The 25,618-nt window shown below is 42.9% G+C and overlaps 1 protein-coding gene across 3 annotated transcripts in view; it reads right to left on the reverse strand.

The window, feature by feature from the left end:
• The window catches only part of ADRB2 (adrenoceptor beta 2), a 56,346-nt gene extending 31,517 nt beyond the window's left edge, over positions 1 to 24,829 (reverse strand). For all 3 annotated transcript variants that reach the window (XR_012512160.1, XM_010344521.3, XM_003933997.3), the window contains exon 1: positions 23,429 to 24,829. Coding sequence is in view for 2 of the 3 variants with exons in the window: in XM_010344521.3 (XP_010342823.1) it covers positions 23,429 to 24,608 (1,180 nt within the window). In the remaining variant the exon portion in view is untranslated. The remainder of the gene's footprint in view (positions 1 to 23,428) is intronic.
• Positions 24,830 to 25,618: the final 789 nt, after the last annotated feature.

Here is a 25,618-nt window from a genome sequence, read left to right on the forward strand (position 1 = left end):
GTTTGTTTGGTAAAATAAACCTAGCCAGAGTGGCTGTTTAGTTTATCTCTATATCTCTTAGACCTAGACAGGAGAGATATAGGTCCTTCTAGTCTATAAAATGTATCAGTGAGCCATTCTGCTGCATACAACTGAGCCACACAGAAAAACTGCATCATTCTGGCTTTAAACTATATAGTTATTTTAGATAGGAAGATATTAATTAGCTGAAACTTAGGAAAAAGTGCAATTGCCTTTAAAAAAAAAAAAAAAGAAAGAAAGTGAGTAAAAACTGGGTAAAAGACATGGGAAATGTGGGGCGTGGTGGCTCACACCTGTAATCCCAGCAATTCGGGAGTCCGAGGCAGGCAGATCACAAGGTCAGAAGTTTGAGACCAGCATGCCCAACATGGTGAAACCCTGTCTCTACTAAAAATAGAAAATAAATAGCTGGGTGTGGTGGCACATGCCTGTAATCCCAGCTACTTGGGAGGTTGAGGCAGGAGAATTGCTTGAAGGCAGGAGGCAGAGGTTGCAGTGAACCGAGATCGCACCACTGTACTCCAGTCTGGGCAACAGAGTGACACTCCATTTCAAAAAAAAAAAAAAAAAAAGGGAAAACATGGAAAGAGCATTCTTTTAAATTATTTTAGTTTTCATACATTATGCAGGAATTGTTTAACAGAGTTGGATGGTACTAGGCGTGGGAGACTGGGTTGCTGGCCCAAGTTTTGCCACTAACTTGCTTTGTAGTCTTGGGCAAGTCATTCTTCTCCGGTCCTCAGTTTCTTCACTGACAAAATGAGGAGGTAAGATTAAATGATCTCTCACTGCAAGTGCATTAGCTCACCAGCATTTAGAGACGCAAGCCCAATTTTATATTTACATCAAATGAGACTTCACTTATTCTGATCCCAACTTGTCTTTCCATCTTCATTTTACTGGCCAGCTCACCTCACTCACTAGCCCTCTATGCCACCTGCTCAGCCAGATGCTTACAAATCTGGACCTAGGCCATCTGCTTTCTCTGTCTCTTCTCTGTTCTCTTTACACCACTTGGTGTCTCTGTTTAATTTCTCTCCTCTCTGCAGTGGTCTCAGATCCTTTCTGTTGAGATTTAAAAAAAAGAAGAGTTGTTGTTATTGAGGGGAAGTATGGGGTTCTGTTTAAAAGAGTGAACTTTGAAGTCAGAATAATGGGTTTAAGGCCTGGAGCAGCAATCTCTTGGCTTGTGAATGGAATAGTCACTTACTGGCCATGCCTCAGTTTCTTTATCTGTGAAGTGTTGATATTAAGTTACCTACCTTAAATTTCTTATGTTGAAAGACCTAGAATGATTCCCATTTTTCTAATTGGAAACTGACTAAATTACCTGGCTGAGGAATAAATATTAGAGCCATAAACCTGGCAGAAATGGGCAGAGACAGTGTACCACTGGCATGTGTGTGTTTGAGTGTGTGTGCATCTGAATATTCCTATTAAGCAGTGAGAGTCTTCCCACTATGATATAGGCTTATATATTTTTGGCTCTTTAGACTTTAGCACTGGGATTGACATTGCAGGCACTAGCAATATTTGTGAACATTTAATACTGACAAGGATTATATGAGGCAATATATTCTATGCCTAGAACAATAAATGGTACATGGTGATGCCCAGTGATGCAGCTATTATAATTATAGCATAAAGTTGGTAGAAAGGAAAGACTAACGGATGAGGAGGAAAAGGAAGTGGGTTCTCACCTTAGCCCTGCCACAAGCTAGTGGTGACCTGGTACATAGATGGAGCCACTACATGTGTCTCACCAGGCTTTTGTTCTTTCTTATTAAAGCAATTGTTTTGCTGTATTATTATGTATTTGTGTGTATAATCCTTTTTCTAAACTACAGTGAGCTAATTAAGGCCAAAAAACTGTTATGGCCTGAATTGTATTCCCTCCAAATTAATATGTTAAAGCCCTAACCCGTAGTTTCTCACAAGATGACCATAATTGAAGGTTGCACCTTTAAAGAGGTGATTAAGGCAATGCTGTTAGTGTGGGTCCTAATCCAGTCTGACACTTGTCTTTATAAGAAGAGGATATTAGGGCATACAGACAGATACCAAGAGTGTGTGCACACAGAGAGAAAAATCCATATGAAGAGGCAGAAAGAGGGTTGCCACCTGCAAACCAAGGAGACGGGTCTCAGAGAAAACAACCCTGAAGGCACCTTGATCTTGGACTTCCAGCCTCCAAGACTGTGAGAAAATAACATTCCATTGTTTAAGCCACCCAGGCTGTGATATTTTGTTATGGAAGCTCTAGCAAACTAATGCAGGCACTATGTGTTTATTCATCTATTCAACCATTATTTATGGAGCATCTATAATGTTCCAGGTCTTGACTTGTGCAATAGGATACAGAGTGCTGAGAAACCAAAGAAAGATAAAGAGCTTCTGCTCTCAGGAAGTTTGTAGTCTAGTAGGAGAGACTGACAATCAAGAGATGACACAAGTCAATGTGGTAAGAGCACGGATTGAGGCATCCCTGTGCTCTGAGAGTACATAAAGCAGCATGGGGGTGGGGGCTGATGCCCTGGTGTCTGTGTTGTTTTATCCCCAGCACTGTCACAACACTGTTCTGACAGACAATACTCTGTAACTGTTGGTTGGCATTTATTGAAGGCTCTGATCTCTCAATTCTCTATGAGGATTAACATGAATTCTTAGCACTCAAGGAAAGAGAACCCAGCGGCAGATTCTGCTAAGTGTAGACTGTTTATAGGGCAGCATAAAACTGGTTCACAGGAAAGACTGATGGATGAGGAGGAAGAGGAAGTGGCTTCGCACTTTAGCTCTGACACAAGCTGGTGGTGACACCCTTCCCCTCTATGGAGCTCCATTTCCTCATCTTCAAAAACGGGGAGGTTGAAGTAGGTCATCTCTAAGATCCCCTCTAGCTCCATGACATCTTTCCCAAAATCTAGTTCATGAAAAACTAATACTGAATGGAGAGCAGAAGAGACAGAGAGAAGGAAGGAGGAAGAAGAAAGGTGGGAAAAGGAAGGCTGGCAGGCAAGAGCAGAAAAGGAAGGAGGAAGGAAGGAGGGAAGGAGGGAAGAAAGGAAGGAAAGAAGGAAAGAAAGAAGGAAAGGAGGGAGGGAGGGAAGGAGGGAGGGAGGGAGGGAGGAAAGGTAGGGCCAACAGACTTGGTTGGCAGAGGTGGGACCCAGTCTGTGGCCCTAGACACCCCTTGGTGCCCACTTTGCAGTTACTCAGGCAGTAGGTCTCCTGGTGGTTCAGCAGCATCTGTGGATTCAGCTGCCTAAATCCTGCCTGTACCAGGCCATACAAACTTGGGCAAGTTATTTACCTCTCCATGCCACTGTTTGATCACTCACATGATGTGGGTAGGAATATCTTTATCACAGGGATATTGTGCCGATTAAATTTGAAGATGGGTGGTGAGGTTAGAGATGATGGAAGTGATATAAGAATAAATATGAAATTGCTGATTTGGGTGGATTCACACTTTACAGAGCCACCCAGTATGCCATCTCCCCCCATCCAAACCACACTTCACTCATTTCCACAAGTACGGTCATGCACAGCATAATGACATTTCAGTCAACAGTGGGCTGCATACACGGTGGTGGCTCTGTAAGATTATGATGGAGCTGAAAAATTCCTGTCATCTCATGATGTCTCGATGATCCTGACCCTGCATGGGTCTAGACTAATGTTTGTGGTTTTGTCTTAGTTTTTAACAAAAAAATTTAAAAGTAAAAAAAAAAAAAATTAAAAATAGAAAAATGTTTATAGAATAAGGGTATAAGAAAATAATATATTTTTGTACAGCTGCACAATGTGTTTTTGTACAACACAAAACAGTTTGTGTTTTAAACTAAGCGTTACCACAGGAGTCAAAAAGTTTTAAAAAGTCAAAACGTTTACAAAGTAAAAATGTTACAATAAGCTAAGTTTAATTTATTATTGAAAAAAGAAAAATATTTACAATCTTAATTGTACAAATTTAGTGTACAAATTCCCTCCTTCCCTCCCTCCTTCCACTCCTTCCTTCGTTTCACTCACTCCTTCCTTCCTTCCCTCCCTCCCTCCCTTCGTTCCTCCTTTCTTTTCTGCTCTTGCCTGCTAGCTTTCCTCTTTCCACCTTTCTTCCTCCTTCCTTCTCTCTCTCTTCTGTCGTCCGTTCAGGAGAATAAATTCTTTATAAGTTTAATGTACAAATTTAGTGTATAAATTTAGTACAGTGTTTATAAAGTCTTCAGTAGTGTACAGTAATGCCCTAGGCGTTCACATTCACAGACTCACCCAGAGCAACTTATAGACTTGCAAGCTCTATTGATGGTAAGTGTCTTGTAAAGATGTATCATTTTTAATCTTTTCTTCCATATTTTTACAGTGTCTTTTCTATGTATGTATATGTTTAGCTGCACAAATACTTACCATTGTGTTACAATTGTCTACAGTGTCCAGAACAGTAACATGTTGTACATGTTTGTAGCCCGGGAGCAATAGGCCATCCCATGTAGTCCAGGTGTGTAGCAGGCTATCTCATCTAGGTTTGTGTAAATATACGATACGATATTTGTACAACAGATCCCTGTCATTAAGTGACACGATTGTGATTGAAGAAAGTACCACGCAACAATAGTCTCCTTACCACCTGTAATCCACTTATTATTCTTTATCTGTTGTATTATAGTTCATTTAAAATATGGCGGCAGCAACTTGCTGAATTGGTTTCATGGCTCACTAATAAGTCATGACCCTTTGTGTAAAAAAGGATGATGTTGAGCAGCAGTTTCCAAAATGTGTTGCAGGCTCCTTGGGGAGCAGAAAAGACAACTTACAGATATAAAGGAAAAATAATAAAATAACTATTTGTTTTCTTTTTCTTCATTTTGGTAAAATGTTTATTTTTGTATGTTTAAAAATATACATAGTATATTATTATAGTGGCATGTGTATAATCTAGGCACAATGCATGCACTCATACTAAGGGTGTGTTAAAAATTTCTGGAAACTAGGATGTAGGGTATCCCAAGTCAGTGAGCTTAATAATTGGGCAATCAACTACAATTCTGCCTCAACAGATTTTTCTAAGACATTATAATTTAAATTTCTGTCTTTTAATTTGGTCACCGACAGTCTGAAACTCATTATGCAGGAAAATCTCAGTTCATCTGTGCGGAGATTACTCTGCTCTGAGGTGTGAAGAGCTTTGCTGTCTCTTCTTGGGCTGGCTCCACGATTATTTGTGATAAGACTCTGGGCAAGATAGTGCCCCCTTCTGTCCCCTTCTGTCCTAATTTCCTACTTAAAGTGAGGGAGTTAGTTAGTTACCTTTAATATTCCTTTAGTTCACTAAGATTTTATAAGTCTATGAGGATTTGGAAACTCTTTACTTTTCTGTTCCCGAGTGGTAATTTCCACAGGAAAATGTTCCTGGTTAAAAGTCTGCATTAGATGTGACTGGGACTTACCTTCATCTCTCCATTCATGTTAGTTTATCTTTCAATCAGGAAATGTTAGAAACTCAATCTGTTACTAACCACAGATCTTTGACTTAATAACTCGGTCATCAACCAAGTCAATCCCCACGGAAAGAGACCACAGAAAACATACAAAATTAAGGACAGGTCTATTGGTACTTCCTGGAAAGAAATGAACATCTTTTACCCAACTACTTCCAGCTAGGAATAATTACCACAAGTATCTCAAAAGCCAAGTGCTATTAGAATGGTTTGGAGAGGGGAGATCAATTAGAAAAAAAAAATAAGCTATCAGGGTCCAACAATAAAGAAATGCTTAATTTTGACAAATGTATATGAAATATTATGCAACACTTAAAATAGTATTTTAAAACATTAACTCTTAACGCATGGAAATACCATATAATAAATGAAAAAAAGCAAGAGACAAACCATAATTTAGCATAGTCTCAATTTTATGCATACTTATATCATATGTATACAAATAGAAAAGAGACCTGAAAAAAAGAAATACTAAAAAATGTTAACAAAAGTTATACCAGAATGAGGAGTTATGGGTGATTTTTATTTGTATTTTTATATTATCCCTCATTTTCAAATCCCCTTCAATATGTATTTGTTTGTTTAGTCATTCAACCAATATTTTTTCTGTATCAACTATGAACCAGTTGTGTTCTAGACACTGGAAGTAGAGACAGATCCCAGCCCTCCTGCAGCTTTCTCTCCAGTGATTGGACACAAGCAATAAATATGAATGATGAATAAATAAGCAGTGATGCAGATAGCGGTACTTGCTTTAAAGGCACTCAATCGGGGTGATGGGAAAGAGTGACTGCTGTGAGTCTAGTTTCGGTGTCTGGTGGGGGTGGGACAGCCCAGAGGAGGTGCCCTTTGAGCTGAGTGAGACTGAATGATACAAAGAAGCCTGAGGATCTGGGAGAATTCTCCCCTCCGACACAACGGCAAGGCTTAAGGCTTAGTGTGTTCACACAGCAGCGAGAAGGCCGGGTAGCGGAAGCACGGTGTGCCATGACCGCAAGCCGAGGTTGCAGGGACCTGACCATGCTGACCTCATAGGCTTTATTCTACCTGCATTAGAGGGCACAGAGAGGTTTTGTGTGGGGAGTGATGGGTGGCACACCCCTTAGAACAATGGCTTGGTGCAGAGACTCCTGGTGGTGGAGGCAGATTGAAGACAGGGAGACCTATCAGGAAACATATTTTTCTTTGTAATTGACGAATTCTATGACCTTGGTTTCCACAACTGTAAGATGGGGCAGTTGGGCAAAGTCAGTGATTTCTATGGTACTTCCAATACTTAAAAAAATAAAAACATTATATTTGTATACTTGTTTACCTTCAAAAGCATGTAAACTCAGACAGAGGGGCCACTCTTATTCCTTTCTTTATTCTCAGAACACTGCCTTCCACCTTATAGATCCAAATAGAGGAATCTATGCCCTACATTGGCATGTGTTTGGAAGTGCCATTAGTCCTCTGTGTCCGTTTTCACTGTACTTCCTTTTGCTGAAACCTTTCTACTCAAGGTAGCGGCAGGGCACTGAAGGCTTTTTAGCCATGGCTGCCTGCTGCGTTTTAGAAAGGTCATACAGACAGTAATGAAGGGGCCTTGGTTGGGAGCAGGAGTGGAAGCCGGGAGACAGAGAGATGCACTGTTTTATTAGAGAATCTGCTGGGCCCTGATAGTCAAGAGAATCCACCTTGGAAGGCAGAGATGTGCCATGAGGAAGGAGCCCGTGGTCTGCACAAAACCACCTCCACAGAGAGCCCTCCAACACTGGGAGATGAGAAAGTGCGAGACTCCACTTATTAGGCACAAAGAGACAATGTGACTCATGCGCCAAGGATTTCTGACTTCAGGGCCTCCTTTCAGCTAATGTGAAAACCAGACTCCACTTGGGGAGGGATCTAGGGAAGGAGGAGGTTTTTGCTTGGGCCAAAGTGGAAAGGCTCTCCAGGGAGGGTGGGGGCGGGGGAGACAAGTATCCTTGACTGAAACCATGACAAACACCTTAATTTTGACACTCCCATAATCCAAGAAGGGCTAAAATTGGCCGTAGGGCTTGCGTTATGAAACCTGAGCAGATCAAACAAAAGGAATAAGCAAAACTGGAGTCAGCCAGATAATCATCTGTGTGGAGAACATGCAAATTCAAACGAAAATAGATCAGAGACATTTTCCCAAGAGACAAAGAACTGGGAGATCCTGGAACTAAATCCTTTCCATGAAAGATGGGGAGACAAAGGTGCAGAGGGAAACAAGGGTCTCTCTTCAGTTCCACATCCACAGAGACAGAAAGCAAGCTTTGCCAGCAGAGTCAGGATTGGAACTTGAATTTAGTTTTCCCCATTCTGAATCAGTGGTCATCTCACTTCCTCACAACTAATTTTGGGTCTATTTGCCAAACCTGCAGACAGGCACAAGAATAGGGAACAATCTAAGTGATGTCAAAGCATCTTATGTATTCCATGTATTCCCACGCATTAGCATACATGTGTACCCCTGTGCGTGCACACAAACACACATTGTTTTAGGTTTGGTGTGATCTTTCCTTTGCTAATAATGGTGGACCAATAGCATTGCTAAATATCTGCCTTTACCACCCAATTCAAAAGCACTGCTATGGGACCCAGAAGAAACCTGAATCCAGCCCCTTAATTTTATAGACAAGGACTGGAGTCCAGAATGGATGATAACGCAGAGTTACTTAAGGCAAGAGCTGAAGCAACCTGTCTCCCCTCCACCCCCAGTTCCAGTGCTCTTTCTAGACAGCAGGAAGGAAAGCTTTGTTCTTCAATACGCGTGTGCTAGTTTCTGTTCTCAAGAATGTATTATCAAAAGGAAGATGGTCTAGACACTTTCCAGCTTGTGACTTTGTTAGGGGCCTGAAACCTTGGCGCACTAATTAGTGGATTTCTAAAAGAAGTCTTTCAACTTCTTTGGATGTTTGCTACTATGATGAAGGTAACGAACACAGGCATACATTAAATAAGCATTTACTAAATATCCACTAGGTACTGGGACCTCTGCAGAATCCTTGATGTCCTCTTAATCTCTTTTAATTTTCATAATACTATGATGCAGGTATCATCATCCCCCTCTCCCCACTACCTTTTTTTTTTTTTTTATTCCAGAGGGAAATAAAGCTCAGAGAGAAACTTTCTTCAGGTCACAGACTCTGCAAGGGGCAAGGTTAGGATTTGATTCTCTGTAGGATTCCATTATGCTGTGCGCCTCAAATGCCTGATGATCCTGTACGCTACCACGGATACTGTGTAGGGCATTGCCACTAAGCTCTGCTGTGACCTCTAGGTTACCTCTGAAGTTTATGAGCCACTGCCAGAGGCTCAGGGTGGATGACCCAAGGTAGCTGGGCTAGGGTATAAAAAGGGCCCCATCAGAACAAAGATCACTCACTTTTGAAGTCTAATCTCCTTGGGCTCTAGATTGGAAGGAAACATACTAAAGGTGGATGAAGGAAGGAGGTATTCAGACTGCAGAAGGGATGTAGAACATGGGGCATAGTTTTAAAGAAAGTTTGCTGGTGGAGACCCCATTCATGTTTTTATGAAGGTGCTTTTCGCAGCAGACCCAGAGAACTTTCTACGCAGCAAGAATTCCTTCCAGTGTCCCTAACAGCATTCTGTTTCTGCTTATATGTCTCCAGGAACAGGGAGCTCGTTACCTTTCAAACTATTCTAATTGTTAGAAAACTCTAGTCTTCATATTGAGCCAAATCTATCTCCCAGATGTGTCCATGACTAAGGTCTAGATCTACCCTTTGGTTTACCAGACCAAGTCCACTTCCTCCCTAGCCAGCAACACTCTAGATATATATTATTTTACTATTATGCTTTAAGTTCTGGGGTACATGTGCAGACCGTGCGGGTTTGTTGCATAGGTATACATTGGGTATTTCTCCTAATGCTATTCCTCCCCAACCCCCCTACCCACTGCTATTCCTTCCTTAGCCCCCCACCCCCTCGTGTGTGATGTCCCCCTCTTTGTGTCTGTGTGTTCTCATTGTTCAACACCCACTTATGAGTGAGAGCATGCGAACACTCTAGATATTTGAAGACATCTTTCATTTTTTATACTAGCGTTCCCCAAAGTGTGCTGAGCAGAGCAGTCAGTTTGCACGATGTTACTAGGTGTCCTTGTAAAACAAACATACCCAAACAAACAGACAAAAACCCATAAATAGAATTCTGTGGGCAAGCCAGGTTAAATCAGGTCAACCAGGTATGCTTCCTGAAAAACTTCTCAGAAGTTTTAGGATGCTACTGCCTAAAATGAGCTCCAAAAATTCATTCGTTTTCCAAACTTTTGTCCTCTCGAACTTTTCACCTCAATTTTTATTTTCCTCCCACTGTACCTTGTACTATTTTCCACATATACTATTAGGAACAATGCTCAGAGAATGCTTCTTTACATAAATCTACGTTCTTAATATCGTTGTTTCTAACCTAAAAAGCCAGGCTTCTCCAACTATTCATTTTGAGACACAGAATTGAGGTTTTCTCACTGTCTTCTCTATAATTCTCTTTAGGGCTGCCAGATTAAAACATAAGATCACCAGTTACATTTAAATTTCAAATAAACAAAGAATATATTTTTTTCTATAGGTGTGTTCCATGCAATATTTGGGACATACTTATATGAAAAATACATTCACTGCTTATCTAAAATTCAATTTTAACTGAGTAGCTTGTATTTTTATTTGCTAAATCTGGCAACCTTAGAAGTGAGCTATATGCATTCTTCTCTTGAAAAATGTAACCCTCAGAATTGGACATGATATTCTGGAAGTAGACCATGACTGAAACATTGAGAATCCTGGGAGCCACCTTCGACTCTACTTTTTCCTGAGGCATTTTTAAAGAGAAAAAAAATCATATTTTTATGCAATAATTAGAGACCAGTTCAAGGTTGACAGATATCAGATATCTTTCTGAATCTACTGGCAAAATCTCAAAGCCAATTTCCCATCCCTCACCCTCTTGATAAGCATACTTAAATTTCTAATGTTAGGATTGGAAAAGAAGATCCACATTTTCTTTATAATTCCCTTTTCTTTGTCTATCTTCTACATAAGACCATAAGAAATTCAAAGGCAAAAATTAACCATTTCTATTTTGATGACTGTAATATCACCAGAAGTTAGCACAGCTTCCGGCGTATGTAAGTGTTCAAAATTTCTGAACAAATGAATGAAAGAATTAGTCACAACATTGCATGGAAAGCTAAGTAAAACAGATAAGCTGACACTCAGAGGAGAAGAGATCGTCAGCAGAATCTTTTCTTCTTACGATTGGGATATGTCATTCACCCCAAGCTCTCCCAAACCCATTATAGGCTGTTCACCTATGCTCAAGGCAATTCTTTTGGAAGACGTGTGTGCAAAACAAGAACATCTAATTGCTGTGACTAAAATAAAACTTTTCAACGAAACACTAGTGGTTTTCAAAAAGTTGAATAACTTCCCAGAGGAGCCTGCAATTTTTACTGAGCTGTGGAACTTGGCCCTTAAAACTGGCTGGGCTGTTTTAACTGGGTGTGGGATTGGGTCAGATCACACTGGGTCTTCCCACAGAAACACCCTGACCCAAGAGGAATTAGGCAAAGTGTACAAAAACAGCCTCAGAAGAGCTTAAGCTGTCAGGAGGATAGGTATGGGAAGAGCATATGGTCCACAGGTTGGACCTGGTGATAGTGCATTTGGTGGTACCACAAGGACCGCGAAAGCCTCAGAACTTTTGTTCTAAGCCACAGTTAATAGAGTCACTGTTGCTTACCAACAGTGTGAGTTCACCCAAGCTTGGGGCTTGTCAATAGAAAAAGCATCCTGGGGCTGTCCCTGGAGCAGGCAATTACTTACCTGCAACTTGGCAGCTATAGCTTCAGTGCTGGGGAGAGTTAACCCTGACTTTATAAGACAAAAATGTACCAGGAAGTAGAGGAATAAATTGAGAAGAACCCTAAGTCTTAGGAGGGTAGTAGAGTGTAGCAAAGCTTGTGTTACTTTCTGAGACCGAACATGAAGAACTGAATTCAGGTTCTCACCCTGCCATATATTAGAATCGCTCCATGTCTCGCAGCAGGTCTTCTAACCTCAGTCTTTGTATCTGTGAAATGGGAACAACCACTCTGACCTCAGAGATATGAGGATTAAACAAGACGGCAGATATAAAAGCCCTTTACAAACTGCCCCCTGTAAATTATAGGTCAATATGGGGAAGTGTTATCATACAGTGTCCCCTTGAGTGTTACGATCTTCAGCAGTGTGATGGACCTGGTCCCTTGCTAGCATAAAAGGGCAGTCAACAAATGGAAAAGAAGTATGTCCCCCACATACCCTAAAGCAAAATGAAAAGAACTTCGACTTAATGTTATCAGATTCCTTTTCATTTTTGAAGAAGACATTTTCTAAGCTCACGCTCGAAAACATAAAATCTCAGTGGGTAGAAATCTTTAGAATATAAAAAAAATTGCTTGGGGCCAGGTGCAGTGGCTCAGGCCTATAATTTCTAACACATTGGGAGGGGAAAGCAGGAGGATCACTTGAGGCCAGGAATTTGAAACCAGCCTGGGCAACATAGATAGACCCTGTCTCTACAAAAAATAAAAACTAAACTAAAAAAAAAAAGCAAAAACAAAAAATACGACCCAAAACTAGCTGGCTATGATGATGTGAGCCTGTAGTCCCAGCCACTCAGGAGGCAGAGGTAGGATTGTTTGAGCCCAGCAGTTTGGGGATGTAGTGAGCTATGATTGTGCAATTGTGCTCCAGCCTGGGTGAGACAATGAGCTGTCTATAAAAATAAATCAATTAATTAAAGAACAAATCATTGGAGGCCATCTTTATGGCCTGTAAAGCTTTAGGTGAGCCTTTGCTTCTGCATGAATGTTTCTATTGATCTCCCTGGAGACTATCGCTGGCTCTGATTAAAGCCCTTGCTGACTCTGCTAGTAAACAGGAGCAGAATGTACGCAAATACAGTTCCATTTCATTGGATGGAAAATAATTCAGAGTGTTGTGGCTCACAAATTACTTGCTGCTTCCTCTGCTGTGAGATGCTACGCTCGCTGAAGGAAAAATTACTAACGTGTAAATATGTGTGTACATGTGGTGATGAGGAAAACAGACAGATATCTTGCCTTGAACAGGCTTTCCTACCGGGCTTTGTCTGTGTCTTCCTCCAGTGAAACATTTCATGCAGTGGTTGCTTATGGGATGCAGTATTTCTAGTCCCACCGCAGTCCCCACCAGGACCTGAAGACCTCTATTTTCCACCATTGTTACTTGTGTTTACTTCTTCGTGTTATCAACTCTATGCAAAAATTACTCTAGGCTTGGAGCTGGCCAGAGGCTTTGCTTACAACTCTGAGAGGGCACAAGGCAATCTTTATGTAACCCAGCCTGCTCATCCTCCCCTCCTTGTCCTGGCCAAGAATAGTTAATGATCATGTTCTGGAAGAAACCCCACCTTGTCCCTGGATACTCTCAGCCAAGAGGAAGGGGAGCAGAGCTGGTGGCACGTGCATGAAGCCAAGCAGCAAAGCCCAGAGAAGCTACAAAGGCAGAGTTTTGAGGCTGGTTAGATCATTTCCCTGGTCTCCCCACCACCCTACCCCAAAGAATGGCTTAGGCCTAATGATACCCCATGAGGACGGTGTTCCTTCTCTCCCAACACCTAGGAGGTTTATATACATTGTGCATGTAAATACAGAGAAGTGTGTTCTGAGAGGCAGAGCTTGTGAGTGAATACTTACATGCATTTCTAAGAAAACACACACACGTGCACACAAGGACCCATCTGTGTGCGCTTATCTGTATGAAAATGCTTTCATATGAGTAAGCATATCTTCAGAGATGTTCTCTCAAAATACCAATCTGAACTCTGCTGCAAATACATCAATAGCTTTTACATGATCTAAGGCTAAAGATCCAAATTCTTAATGAAGCTTAAAAGGCCCTTCACAGTGTGATCCTGTCTGCCTCCTGCAGGCTCACCCCTTGCCCCCATATGCCCTTCCTGTCTCTGCACAGCAGCTACACTGACCTTTGATTAGTCTTTCTTACCTGGAGGTCTCCTTTCATCACAGGCCATTTACACATGCTTTTCTCCCTAAGTGCTATGTTCTTTCCTCTTCTGTTTTTCTAGGAATTAGACAGTCATTTTCCAGGTATTTGTTGATACTTTACTTCTTTGGGAGAACATTTATTGACCTCCCCAAATTATCTCGATTCCCTCAAAACATCCTATATATATTTTCTTCATAGCACAATATTTTCTTCATAGCACCTACTGTAGTTGCCATTTGGTATGCATTTTTAAAATGTACCTCTTCCATCCTATACAGACTTAGTAAGGGCAAGGATTCACTGCTTTTGTTCAACCACTGACCTTCAGCACTAAACAGTTCCTGGCATATAATGAGAACTCAATACACATTTGTATTAGTCCATTTTCATGCTGCTGATAAAGCCATACCTGAGACTGGGTAATTTATAAAGAAAAGGAGGTTTATGGACTCACAGTTCCCAGTGGCTGGAGAGGCCTCACAATCTTGGCGGAATGCAGAAGGTATATCTTACTTGTCGACAGACAAGAGCAAGAACCAAGTAAAAGGAGTTTCCCATTAAAAAACCATCAGATCTCCTGAGACTCACTCACTACCATGAGAACAGTATGAAGGAAACTGCCCCCATGATTCACGTATCTTCCACCAGGTCCCTCCCACATATGTGGGAATTATGTGAGCTATGATTGGAGATGAGATTTGGGTGGAAACACAGCCAGACCTTACTGACATGTATTGAATCAAAGCTGTATATACTTACATAGGGAGAGGGGTCAGCATATGAATCTGTGTGTACTTAGGTATCAGCATGACCATGATAACATGACACAGCATATTTGCTTACCTGGAGCACACAGAAGTCTGCTTAGGGATCCCTATGCCAATATATAGCTAAGGAGGAGTGTTCTGTCTAAGGAAAGTATATACTGAGTATGTCTACATCCTACATTTATGTATGCATTCATTATGGAAGTATACACAAAATAACCTAGATTTATACAATATCTATATGAAAATGCATGTGTGTGCATTTGCGTTGATATGGGCATAGGCATCAGTGTAAAAGTCTATGTGTGTTTATTTGGGTGTGTGCATCTGTGGAAGTGTATATATATGTGTGTGAGTCATATTTTTCTTTGCAACTGGGTGGGTCCCCTTTCAGGTTTCTAAGAAGGAGAGTTTATGTGCATTAGGTGAACTGATCCATATGCACCTTAGTATGATTTGACTTAACCCAAAGCAGGGTATGGTGGAGGAAGGAGCACTGGACTAGGAACCTATCACTGGAAGAAAATTGTTTTTTCTTCCTGGGCTGCTACCTCCCCACTTACAAGCAAAGGGCCAGGGTCTAGGTGACAGTGATGCTATTGGGAGATTGGAGGTATCACTGTTTAGACGCCATGTAGGTGACAAAACACAATTTTAATTAAGTGCCTAGTTGCTCAAGGCATTTTATTGTCACCTTCCTCTTTTATGTTAATTTACAAATTGTTTTCATCTTCTTCTTAAATTTGATAACACAGTAAAATTTGGATTCTGCTTATTTGACCAAATGTTTATTTGTGTGCATCCATACAGCCATAGGATCAGCTTTTCTATGCCTACTTTTCATGCTGTAGAGCAGGGAGGGAAGAGAAAGACAGTGTGATCTCCAGGGCCCCAAATTGCGATCCTTGGACCACCTGCTTCACAGCCCTCTGGGAAAGTTGTGGCAAATGCAGATTCCTGGCCCCCAACTACAATCCTATTAGCTCAGAATCTCAGAATGGGTGTCAGGAATGCGCATTTTCTCAGAAGTTCCCCCAACTCATTTCTGTGCTCTGTAAGGTTAGGGATCCGCTGCCATAAAATAAAATAATATCAAGAAACTTACACCTAAACTGACACCACTAGCCCTTTCACAATTCTATAAAAAGACATTTCTAAGGCTGGAACCACTCTGTCCTTCAGGTTGACCCTCTCTTATTTTGAACTGAGGATGCTGGGTGAACGTTTGGATTTATAGATGATGTGGCAAATGAAACAAGAAACCCACTTTGAGCCGGGCGCGGTGGCTCAAGCCTGTAATCCCAGCACTTTGGGAGGCTGAGGCGGGTGGATCACGAGGTCAAGAGATCGAGACCATCCTGGTCAACATGGTGAAACCCCGTCTCTACTAAAAATACAAAAAATTAGCTGGGCATGGTGGCGCGTGCCTGTAATCCCAGCTACTCAGGAGGCTGAGGCAAGAGAATTGCTTGAACCCAGGAGGTGGAGGTTGCGGTGAGCCGAGATCGCGCCATTGCATTCCAGCCTGGGTAACAAGAGCGAAACTCTCTCAAAAAAAAAAAAAAAAAAGAAACCCACTTTGAATGTTTGTGAGCAACACTGAGCAGAACAGACTGATTTTTGCAATACATATCACAAGAACTGTGAGGACCTCTCAGACAAACAAACCAAAATAAAACAACAGCAATGAAAATCCACCAACAGACCATCAGGGTTGTCTGTGATATTTAGAAATAATCTAAATAGATTTTTATAAAAAGAAAACTAGGCATTCATTGTAGAGACAGAATTGAAGAAATGAAGAAAAATCCCCAGACAGAGTTGTGGCTTTGGAACACAAGCCTTAGGTTACAAAATCAGTACAATGTGGTTGAAAAAAAAGCAAGCATTCCCTAGAATTCCACTTTTGCTTTGTCATGGGTGTTGCTGTTATGATTTTAAACGCTGTTTTCTCTTCCTGGATATACAAACACATTGAAAAACTCCTGTCTCCCCCTCACAGCACTGGAAAAAAAATAATAAACCAAACCAGCAGAGAGCATGCTCCCTCGGGGCCTGTACTACCTTGTCCAGTGACCCCAGCCACCTTGAGCCCAGGTTTTGCAGCCAGTGCACCAAGGAATAAGGAGTTACAAGCTCTGTCATGGCCCATCTCACCCTGATACTCTCTAACGAGAAACCTCAGATGCTGACACAGACCTTATCAGGGACATGGGAAGGGCACCCAATTTCCAGATGTCAACAGCTTTCTGGCCTGAAAGTGGTGATTTGACTCAGTGCAAACTAATGTGCTGTTATCAGGTGCCTCCTTCCGTCCTCCTATCTGGTGGGGGAAGCTCACTGAAACCGTGTCTGAATAATGGTGAAAGACAGAGATGCTGACTCCAAGTACAATCTTGTTTCCTAGTTTATGCTTAATCACAACCTGCCTAGACAGTGGGGCTTACTTCTTGGTCTCAAGGGGCATAAATGAATGAGGCCCCTCTGAGAAGATTCCATGGAGAATTAGAACAAAATGCACCCATTAAAAATATCCTCTCATAATCTTCTCCTTCCTTCTTTCTTACCTAATTCCCAACCGAGAAAAGACAGCCTATTCTAGTGGCAAAACACACACATAAACTCTGGTTCAGAATACCTTGGTTTCACTCCAATGGGTTATGTCATCTTGGACAACTGAGTAACCACTGATAGTCTCAGTTTCCCTATTTATAAAATGATGACAAGCATAATAGCACTATTTCCTAGAGTTGGTGTGAATTCTAAATGAGAGCATACACAGGAATTGCCAATTATAATGCTTGGCTCATAAGAAGCACTCCGTAGCTGTTAGCAGTTACTATTATCACAAGAGGCTCTCTATAAGAATAGAAACCTACTGTTGCACTTTTCCAAACAGAAGTTATTGGTCACTACATGACCGGAATAGACTTATTTTTACACAAATCAACAGGCTGGGTAGGATGCATTCAACAATGTTGAAAGAATTCTGTCCTGGGTGTTCAGTGGTTAGTTTCCTCTGCTCTGAAAGCAGATTAAAGCCCAGGTCCAGAAAGTATGCTTTCAACAAGGGAAGTATAGAAACATCTTTTTCATCCACTAGCAAGGGACAGGGGTAGGGAGACTATCTTGGTTTATACAAAGCTTATATCTTTGTAGCCTTGTTCCTCAAAATGTGATCCATGGACAATCTGTGTTGGAAAACCTAGAGGAACTTGCTAAAATACAGATTCTTAGACCCCAACTCAGTCCTTGTGATTCAATCTCTCTGGGAGTGGTGTTTCTTTTGCACCCGAACGCTCTATAAAATCAGGCCAATGGGCAAACAGGAATGATAATATCTGTATCACAGTATATATAAAAACAAGTTCAAGGGAGCATTTGTTAAAAGCATCACCAGTGGATCCAAAGCAGTATAAATAATATAATTCTATTTTCATTTAAAAATATATTTGTCTACATTTGTATAGCTTGGCTTAGAACAAAGACTGGATGCATATACATCATCAAATTTATGAACAATTGTCTTCGGGTGGTGACATTGAGTGTGATTTATCTCATTTTGTACTTTCATATACTTTTAAGTGTCCTATAATAAATATCTACTACCCTCTTAGAAAGAAAAAAAAAGTGTGCTTTTAAAAATAAAAACAATGCAGTCAGATGTGCAGTACTAAAGATGTCCTAAATCTTACAGAATTTTAGAGAAAGAAGGAAACAGAGGACCTATATAAACCGAAGTATCTCTCTTTAGTGATGATGATATGTGTCTAGGGAAGGAAGTGGCTTGCCTGAGGTTACTGACTCTTAGTGGCTAGGCTATGACAGACCCCAGGTCTCCAGGTTTTGGGGCTAGAAGCTTAAGTGTTCCAGTGCTAGCCAGGAACCTGCCTCTATTCCTTCCTGCCCTGCAAGGGTGATGAAAAGATGGCAGGAAGTGCAATGATTCCGAGGGTAGAGAGGATGTAATAGTCTTTGCAGAGACGACTTTGCAGCTCTCATTATTCTCGCACTGGGAGTTAGTAGGTCATTTGCAAAAGGCATGGGAAGAGCAGCTGATGAAAAGGTCTAATAGTTTGGAAAACTGCTTAACCTTATTGCTCTATTTCTGGATTTCTCCTCATGGCCAAAGGCTGTTGAGATCCTGATTTCCCCCGGAGGTTTCTCATTTAGGAATGCAGTGAAACCTCTGAAATCCAGAGGAGTTGGGGAGAAGACCAGCTGGAATTAGGGAACAGTTTGAATAAGTTTTAAGAACATTCAGGTCTATTGTTTTCAAGGACGTAAGATCACAGATTTGGAAAGAGCCTAGCTCAGCCTGCTGCTCAGTGCAGGAGACCTTGTGCTTCATCCCAAACAGAGCTTCATCTGGGCTTCTCTTGAATGCTTCCAAAAATGGGAAGTTCACTATTCTGATAGATCATCTACTTCCTCTTTGGAAAGTCTTCCTATACCTGAGCTGGAATCTGCCTTTCTGTAAGGTCCTGCTTGCCTTCTTGTATTTGTCAGAACCGGGAATTTTTTTTTTTTTTTCTCAGATCATTCTCAAAAGCAATTATCATGCACCAAATAGTGGTACTTCACAGCATTCTCTTCTGCAGGCTGCACCATCAGAATATGCAACCCTTGTTTATATGGCAAACATCATCAACTCTGATTAGAAATAGAAATGTTTACCTCTAGTCTTGAGTCTCTAAATGAACAGCTGTATACATTCAGAGTGGAACAGAGTTTAGATACGACCTGTACTGGCCTCAAATTGCGGATGAGCAAATGGAAGTCCGCTGAGGAAAACTGCCTTATCCAACTTCAGAGAGAGAGAGTAGGGGTGGTTGGGAGGTTAGGGGGCTCTTTTCTCCTCACCCTGCCTCCTATTATTCATAACACAGAAGAATTTCTCAAGTTCTTGAAAGTGCTTAAGAAGTTTGTTATCTTACGCATTTAGAAAAATCCCTCCTTCAAATTACATTTGCCCTGTCAGTGAAGTACAGATTAGCACAGACTGAATTTAGTAGACGTTATACTGTCAATGAAAAGTATCATTCAAAGTGTATTAACCTTCCTTGCTCTCTGCTGTCAGAAAATCGTCTCCCTTGCTCTAGAATCCTAGCTCAAGATGGACAACATACCTATACAGCTACCCAGGCCTATCAAATTTCTGTAAGAGTCTAGCTACCTACTCAATTTAGGAGACCTTTCTAACTTTAGGGCTGAGCGTTTGCTAGGACATAGGGCATCCTGTGTTTCTGCTTTACTCTGCTGTGTTCGTTTTAGAGTTTCATATCCTCTTTCCATTTTAGTCTGATTCTCTGATAAGAAGTCAAAAGAAAGACTCAGAGAAGCAAACTAGGCACTCAGTGATTGGTTTCTTGTTCCAGTCCCCAGCAACCCTGCAGTCACATGCTTGGAAGGGAACATTCTTTCCTGCCTCGACCCACAGCAATCTCTCTCTTCTCTCAACAAAGTATTGCATTTCCAGTTCTTACACTTGTTCTGGCATGAATTCTAAGCTACCTCATGCTGCTTCCTGGTTTGCCTGGTGCTAGGCTCCATGGATCCTGGAATCACAGAGACCTGGGTTCTAGTCCTGACTCTACAATTAGTTGGTTTTATGGCTTTGGAAAGTTACTGAATCCTTCTGAACCTCAGCTCCCTCATTTGTTAGATGAGGACAATTATGCTACCTACATCATACAGTTGTAGAAAGGATATAATGCCTAACAGGTGTCTAACATAGTCATTAACATTTAGTAAGATTCCATAAAAGGTATCTGCATTGTATCATTAATATCATACTCCAAAAGGCAGAAACTGAAACCTCTACTTTTCTAATGCTGCACACAGTAGGTGCTCCATAAATACTTTGATGGATTCTGGTTTAGGCTCCATTTGGCAGTAGGTTCACCATCAGAAACATTCTAAGAATCATGTAAAGACAATTGCTATTCACAAGCTCCCTTTTCTCCAGATTTTTTTTTCCCATTAATTACTGCAGTGGGGAGGCTCACCCTGTCCTGCCGCTGTTCACACCTGTCAGTTTGCATCTTAGCAAAAATGTTCTTACTTGACAGACTCTGAGAACTTGCTGTCCAGGCAAAGAAAACTTTATGATGATGAATACAACACAAACCTTAGGTAGCCAGAATGTCAGCAAAAGAGAGAGGAAAGGACACTGACAAACCCAATCCCCCAAAAGAAGCAAAGCAACACAGCAAAGAGGTAGAAAGCAAAGGATTAAGATACGCCTGGAATAGGCTTGCTTATGAGGACCCTTAAAACTAATCAAAGTTTTTGTGCTTACAGTATTCCTACAGGAACCTGAATATGGTTAAACTCTCCTTTTAGCTGGGAATCTGAATTAACATGAATACCTAAGTTTTTTTTTAATATACCTAAATTTTTAACAGAAATTACATTAGATGTTCCTTTAGGCAAAGAGTATATATACAACACCAACATCCAGTTATAAAGAGCTAAGGAATCTCCCAGCTTCCTTAAAAGCAGAAGATATCCTAGTGGAATCTTGTTGCGTTAAATGAGCAATTCTTTTTTTTTTTTTTTTTTTTTTTTTGCCTCCCTTTGCAGATTACTTGTTTATGCCCTTAATTTTGTGTTAAGGACCCAAAAGAAAAATATTTTGGCTGAAATGAATGTGTTATGTTATAGCCCCAATTGAGGGTGAGGAAAGAACTCAGTGCCAATGTGTTGGAAAGAATGCAGCAGTTCCTGGAATGGCAGTCGGGTTCCCTGGCTTGAATCCCACTCCGACATCCTTGGCTGCTTACCTTGGGCAAGTCCTTTGCCTCACAGGGTTTCAGTCCCTTCAGATGTTAAATGCTTTCTATGGGCTCTTCCATGTCTGAGATCTTATGAGGCTACCGGGAGCATAAAGATTAGCAAAAGAAGCTGCCCAAATCTCTGAGGGTGGGGACCAGAGCAGTAGAAAGAGAATGTGTTAATAGGTATGAAAAGCCTTGAAGAAAAGTAAAAGCACTGTATGACACACACTCTCCAATCTGCTATGGCATGTTCCAAAATCACAGGCAACTAACAGTCTCCTGAGAGCTCAGTGCTCACCCAAACGCCCCATTATTGAGCTGACAGGAAGCAGAGAAGGACAATGCTTTGCTGATTGGGGACCTTGGCTGGGACAGAAAGGAACAGGGGATTGGAGTCAGCTTCATAAGCCAGTGAAATGGCAGTGAACCTTGCAGGCTGATCCATTCCAGCCTGGCATTGCCAAGGAGGACGATCCACTTCATCAAACCTGGGCCAAGCTCTGGCTCAGACACCCAGGCAAAAATAGAAAGGGGCTGGGAGAAGAAATGTGTTGACTTTTGTGATTTCCCCTAACGTGCCTCTTGACAATATTATAATCTCTTCACGAACAGAATGGCCCACAGGTCTCACCTCCATTGATGAACCCTCCCAAACAACTCATGTCGAGACCTAAAGGCTTCTTAACAGTTCGTGGTCACTATTTGGGCAGCTAGAAAGCAAGTTTTGAAAGCAGCATGACGGAATGGAAAGAGTGCTGGCCTAGGTGAACTGTGAAAATCTGCACCATCAAGTGCTTGCGTTAGAAAGAATGTATGTATCTGCTTAGATTTTCAGTTTCTACCAGTGACCCTCAACCAGGGGTGAATTCACACCTCGGGGGCTCTTTTGCAATGTCTGGAGACATTTTTGCTTGTTATAACCAGGGGGTGCTCTTGGCATCTGATGAATAGAGACCAGAGGTGCTAAACATCCAGTGATGCAGATCCCACATCAAAGAGTTATCTGGTCTAAAATGCTAATAGTGCCAAGGCTCAGAACCTTGGTTTAGACTGAAGTGAGGAGAGTCAATGGGGGAAGAAAACAAGGACTAAAGGATGGAAGAAAAAGGGGTTAAAATTCTGTTTCGAGGTCATGAGGTATCCAACAGTGACATGTTCTCCCGCTTTTCTCCCATGTCCAATGCCTTTTTAATTATTCCGTGGAATTACAGGGCCATGTTTGAGTAGGTTTTTCATAAGAACATCTTCCTTATCCCTAAAATTCCAAGCCCTGATGCAGTACAAAGAGCTCCACTATAAGACAGGGCCAAGACATAAATATAAGCAGTTATGAAACAAGTAGAACTGGAAGGTGGGTGGTGGGGGCGCATGAAGGGAAGAAAACATATGCCTATAACTCCGTTTCTATGAGTCAGTGTTGCTGAGGTAACAACACAGAACAATAACCAGGGAGAGCTGAGCTATACTAAGAGCAGGCAGAACTGATTTGGGGCACAAGTGTCAGGAGAGACGCAGCTTTGCAGCAGCAGATTCAAAAGCAAATGAAAGGGTTAAGCAATCTGTGCATGTCATTCCTGTATCATTCCACATTAAGTCATGGGCAGTTATCACAAGTAGTTACCTGTGGTTTCCAGTGGGGGAAGCAACGGCACTCCGGTCAAGGGGTTTTGGAGAAACAGGTGCAGCGAAGGCATGGTCAAACAATTTATTTACTGTAAACTTTAGACTTTGCTCAGGAAAACAACTGAAGCTGCCCCTCAAATCCCTGCCTAAAATACCCCGTGTAAGCAAATAAGAGGAGCGGGGGAGAGTCCATGTTCACAGCTAAAAGGTCCAAGATACTCAAAATCCTCAAGTTCAAGGGTGTAGGAAGGAAAATCTCCTTCGGATACAAATTACCAGCAGCAATATATTACCCCTAATACTTAAATAGTGAGGTAGATACATGGAAAAGTCATCAAAACATAGCAGACCCGGGTCCTCTAGGACTAAAGCCCTTCAGACATAAACTTAGAAGTTCCCTGCAAAGAGGAACTGAACTGTACAAATAACAAATAATCAAATAAGTTTTCTCTCTTTTTACAGCTTAAAAAAATAAAAAGGGCAGAAGGATGCCCCTCCTCCTGCATATCTCTATACAATTTTATTCTAAGTTGATTACACTCAAGTTAAATAGTCTGTTTAGTGTTCTGTTGGTTGGGGGGGGGGGTCCTATAAAGTAGAAAAACTGCTTTACAGCAGTGAGTCATTTGTACTATAATTCCTGCCTTGTGAATCAATGTTATCGCTAGGCACAGTACCTTGATGGCCCACAAAGTCTTCCGTGCCTGGAAGGTCTTCACACAGCAGTTTATTTTCTTTCTCCTGTTCCAGATGATATCCGCTCTGCTCCCCTGTGTTGCCGTTGCTGTTGCTGGAGTAGCCATTCCCATAGGCCTTCAGAGAAGACCTGCGCAGGCACAGAAGCTCCTGGAAGGCAATCCTGAAATCTGGGCTCCGACAGTAGATAAGGGGGTTGAAAGCAGAGTTGACATAGCCCACCCAATTTAGGAGGATGTAAACTTCCTTAGGGATGAGGTTATCCCGGATCACATGCACAATGTTGACGATGAAGAAAGGCAGCCAGCAGAGGGTGAAAGTGCCCATGATGATGCCTAACGTCTTGAGGGCTTTGTGCTCCTTCAAGTAGAACTTGGAAGATCTGCGAAGTCCATGCCCCGTCCGCCCATCCTGCTCCACCTGGCTAAGGTTCTGGGCATGGAAGCGGCCCTCAGATTTGTCAATCTTTTGGAGCTGCCTTTTGGCCACCTGAAAGACCCTGGAGTAGACGAAGACCATGATCACCAGGGGCACGTAGAAGGACACGATGGAGGAGGCAATGGCATAGGCTTGGTTCGTGAAGAAGTCACAGCAGGTCTCCTTGGCATAGCAGTTAATGGCTTCCTGGTGGGTGGCGCGGTACCAGTGCATCTGAATGGGCAAGAAGGAGGTAAGGCCTGACACGATCCACACCATCAGAATGATCACCCGGGCCTTATTCTTGGTCAGCAGGCTCTGGTACTTGAAGGGTGAAGTAATGGCAAAGTAGCGATCCACTGCGATCACGCACAGGGTCTCAATGCTGGCCGTGACGCAAAGCACATCAATGGAAGTCCAAAACTCACACCAGAAGTTGCCGAAAGTCCACATTTTCATGATAATATGGCTGGCCCCAAAGGGCACCACTGCCAGGCCCATGACCAGGTCAGCACAGGCCAGTGAAGTGATAAAGTAGTTGGTGACAGTCTGCAGACGCTCGAACTTGGCAATGGCTGTGATGACCAGCACATTGCCAAACACGATGGCCAGGACGATGAGCGACATGACGATGCCCATACCCACCACCCACGCCTCGTCCCGTTCCTGCGTGACGTCGTGGTCCGGCGCGTGGCTTCCATTGGGCGCTAGCAAGAAGGCGCTGTTGTTCCCGGGTTGCCCCATGGCGCGCAGTCTGGCAGGTGAGCGCACCGGCTGCCGGTGCCTCAGCTGGCGGATCCCCGGCGGGGCTCTGCGGGCCGCGAACCGACGCCTGGAAGCCTCATTCAGCGGCCGTGAGGTGGGTGTGGTGGGGTCACGTCCTGCACACTTAGCTTGTCGGGTGCTAGGGGCTCACGGTGCCAGCCAGTTCCAGCCAGCGCTCTGGAGAAGCCGCCTCGGAGTGCGCACTGCCCGTTATGTGCACAGGACTTTAGGGGAACTGCCCTCGCGGTGACGTGCGGGAACTTTCGGCCAATGGCACGCCGGCAGCCCCGAAGGGGCGAGGCACCCCTCCGCTTTCCTACCCTCCCCTCACCCTCCCTCTCCTGGGGCTGGCCCGGGCGGGGCCCAGCTGCTCTCTGGCGGACCGGCCACCACTCCTTCCCGGCTACCCGGGCTGGCCCCAGAGGGCTAAAGCTGGAGCTGGCGCGCTTACCAGTCAACCCGGGAGCTTTCGACTCTTCTGTGGCCGCTACCTGCCTGCCCTGGGCGCCTGTGTAGCCTGAGGTCTCAGGGCAAAGGGCAGCACACCGGCACTGCCCCACATACGGAGGGAAACGAGAGTGCCCGCCGAGGCACGCACATACAGGCACAAATACACCCCGGCAGACATGCTCAGACTTATACGGAACCACAGCCATAGACACGGAGACACACCCTCCCAGGGCACCCGCAGGCACACTCGCGAGCGCGCTCACACAGAAGCCGTCAGGCACAAAGTCACCCCTGTCCAACACAGAAACGCGGCCAGAAACAAACACAGAAGCACCCAGAAGCACAAAGGCATAGTGACACACAAAAAAGTAAACACACACGCCGGTTTAGAGGCATGCAGAGCGACACAGAGGCGGATGTCTCCATCTGGGTACTCACAAACTTCCCTCACCTGAGCACTGATAATGCCCCTCTCCCAACCTACACCTGGTAAGCCGGTATATTCCCTTTCAGACATTTGGGAAGACCGCAGGAGGTAA

This window comes from Saimiri boliviensis, chromosome 1 (genome assembly GCF_048565385.1).
Source record: "Saimiri boliviensis isolate mSaiBol1 chromosome 1, mSaiBol1.pri, whole genome shotgun sequence".
In the NCBI taxonomy this organism is placed as follows: Eukaryota; Metazoa; Chordata; class Mammalia; order Primates; family Cebidae; genus Saimiri; species Saimiri boliviensis.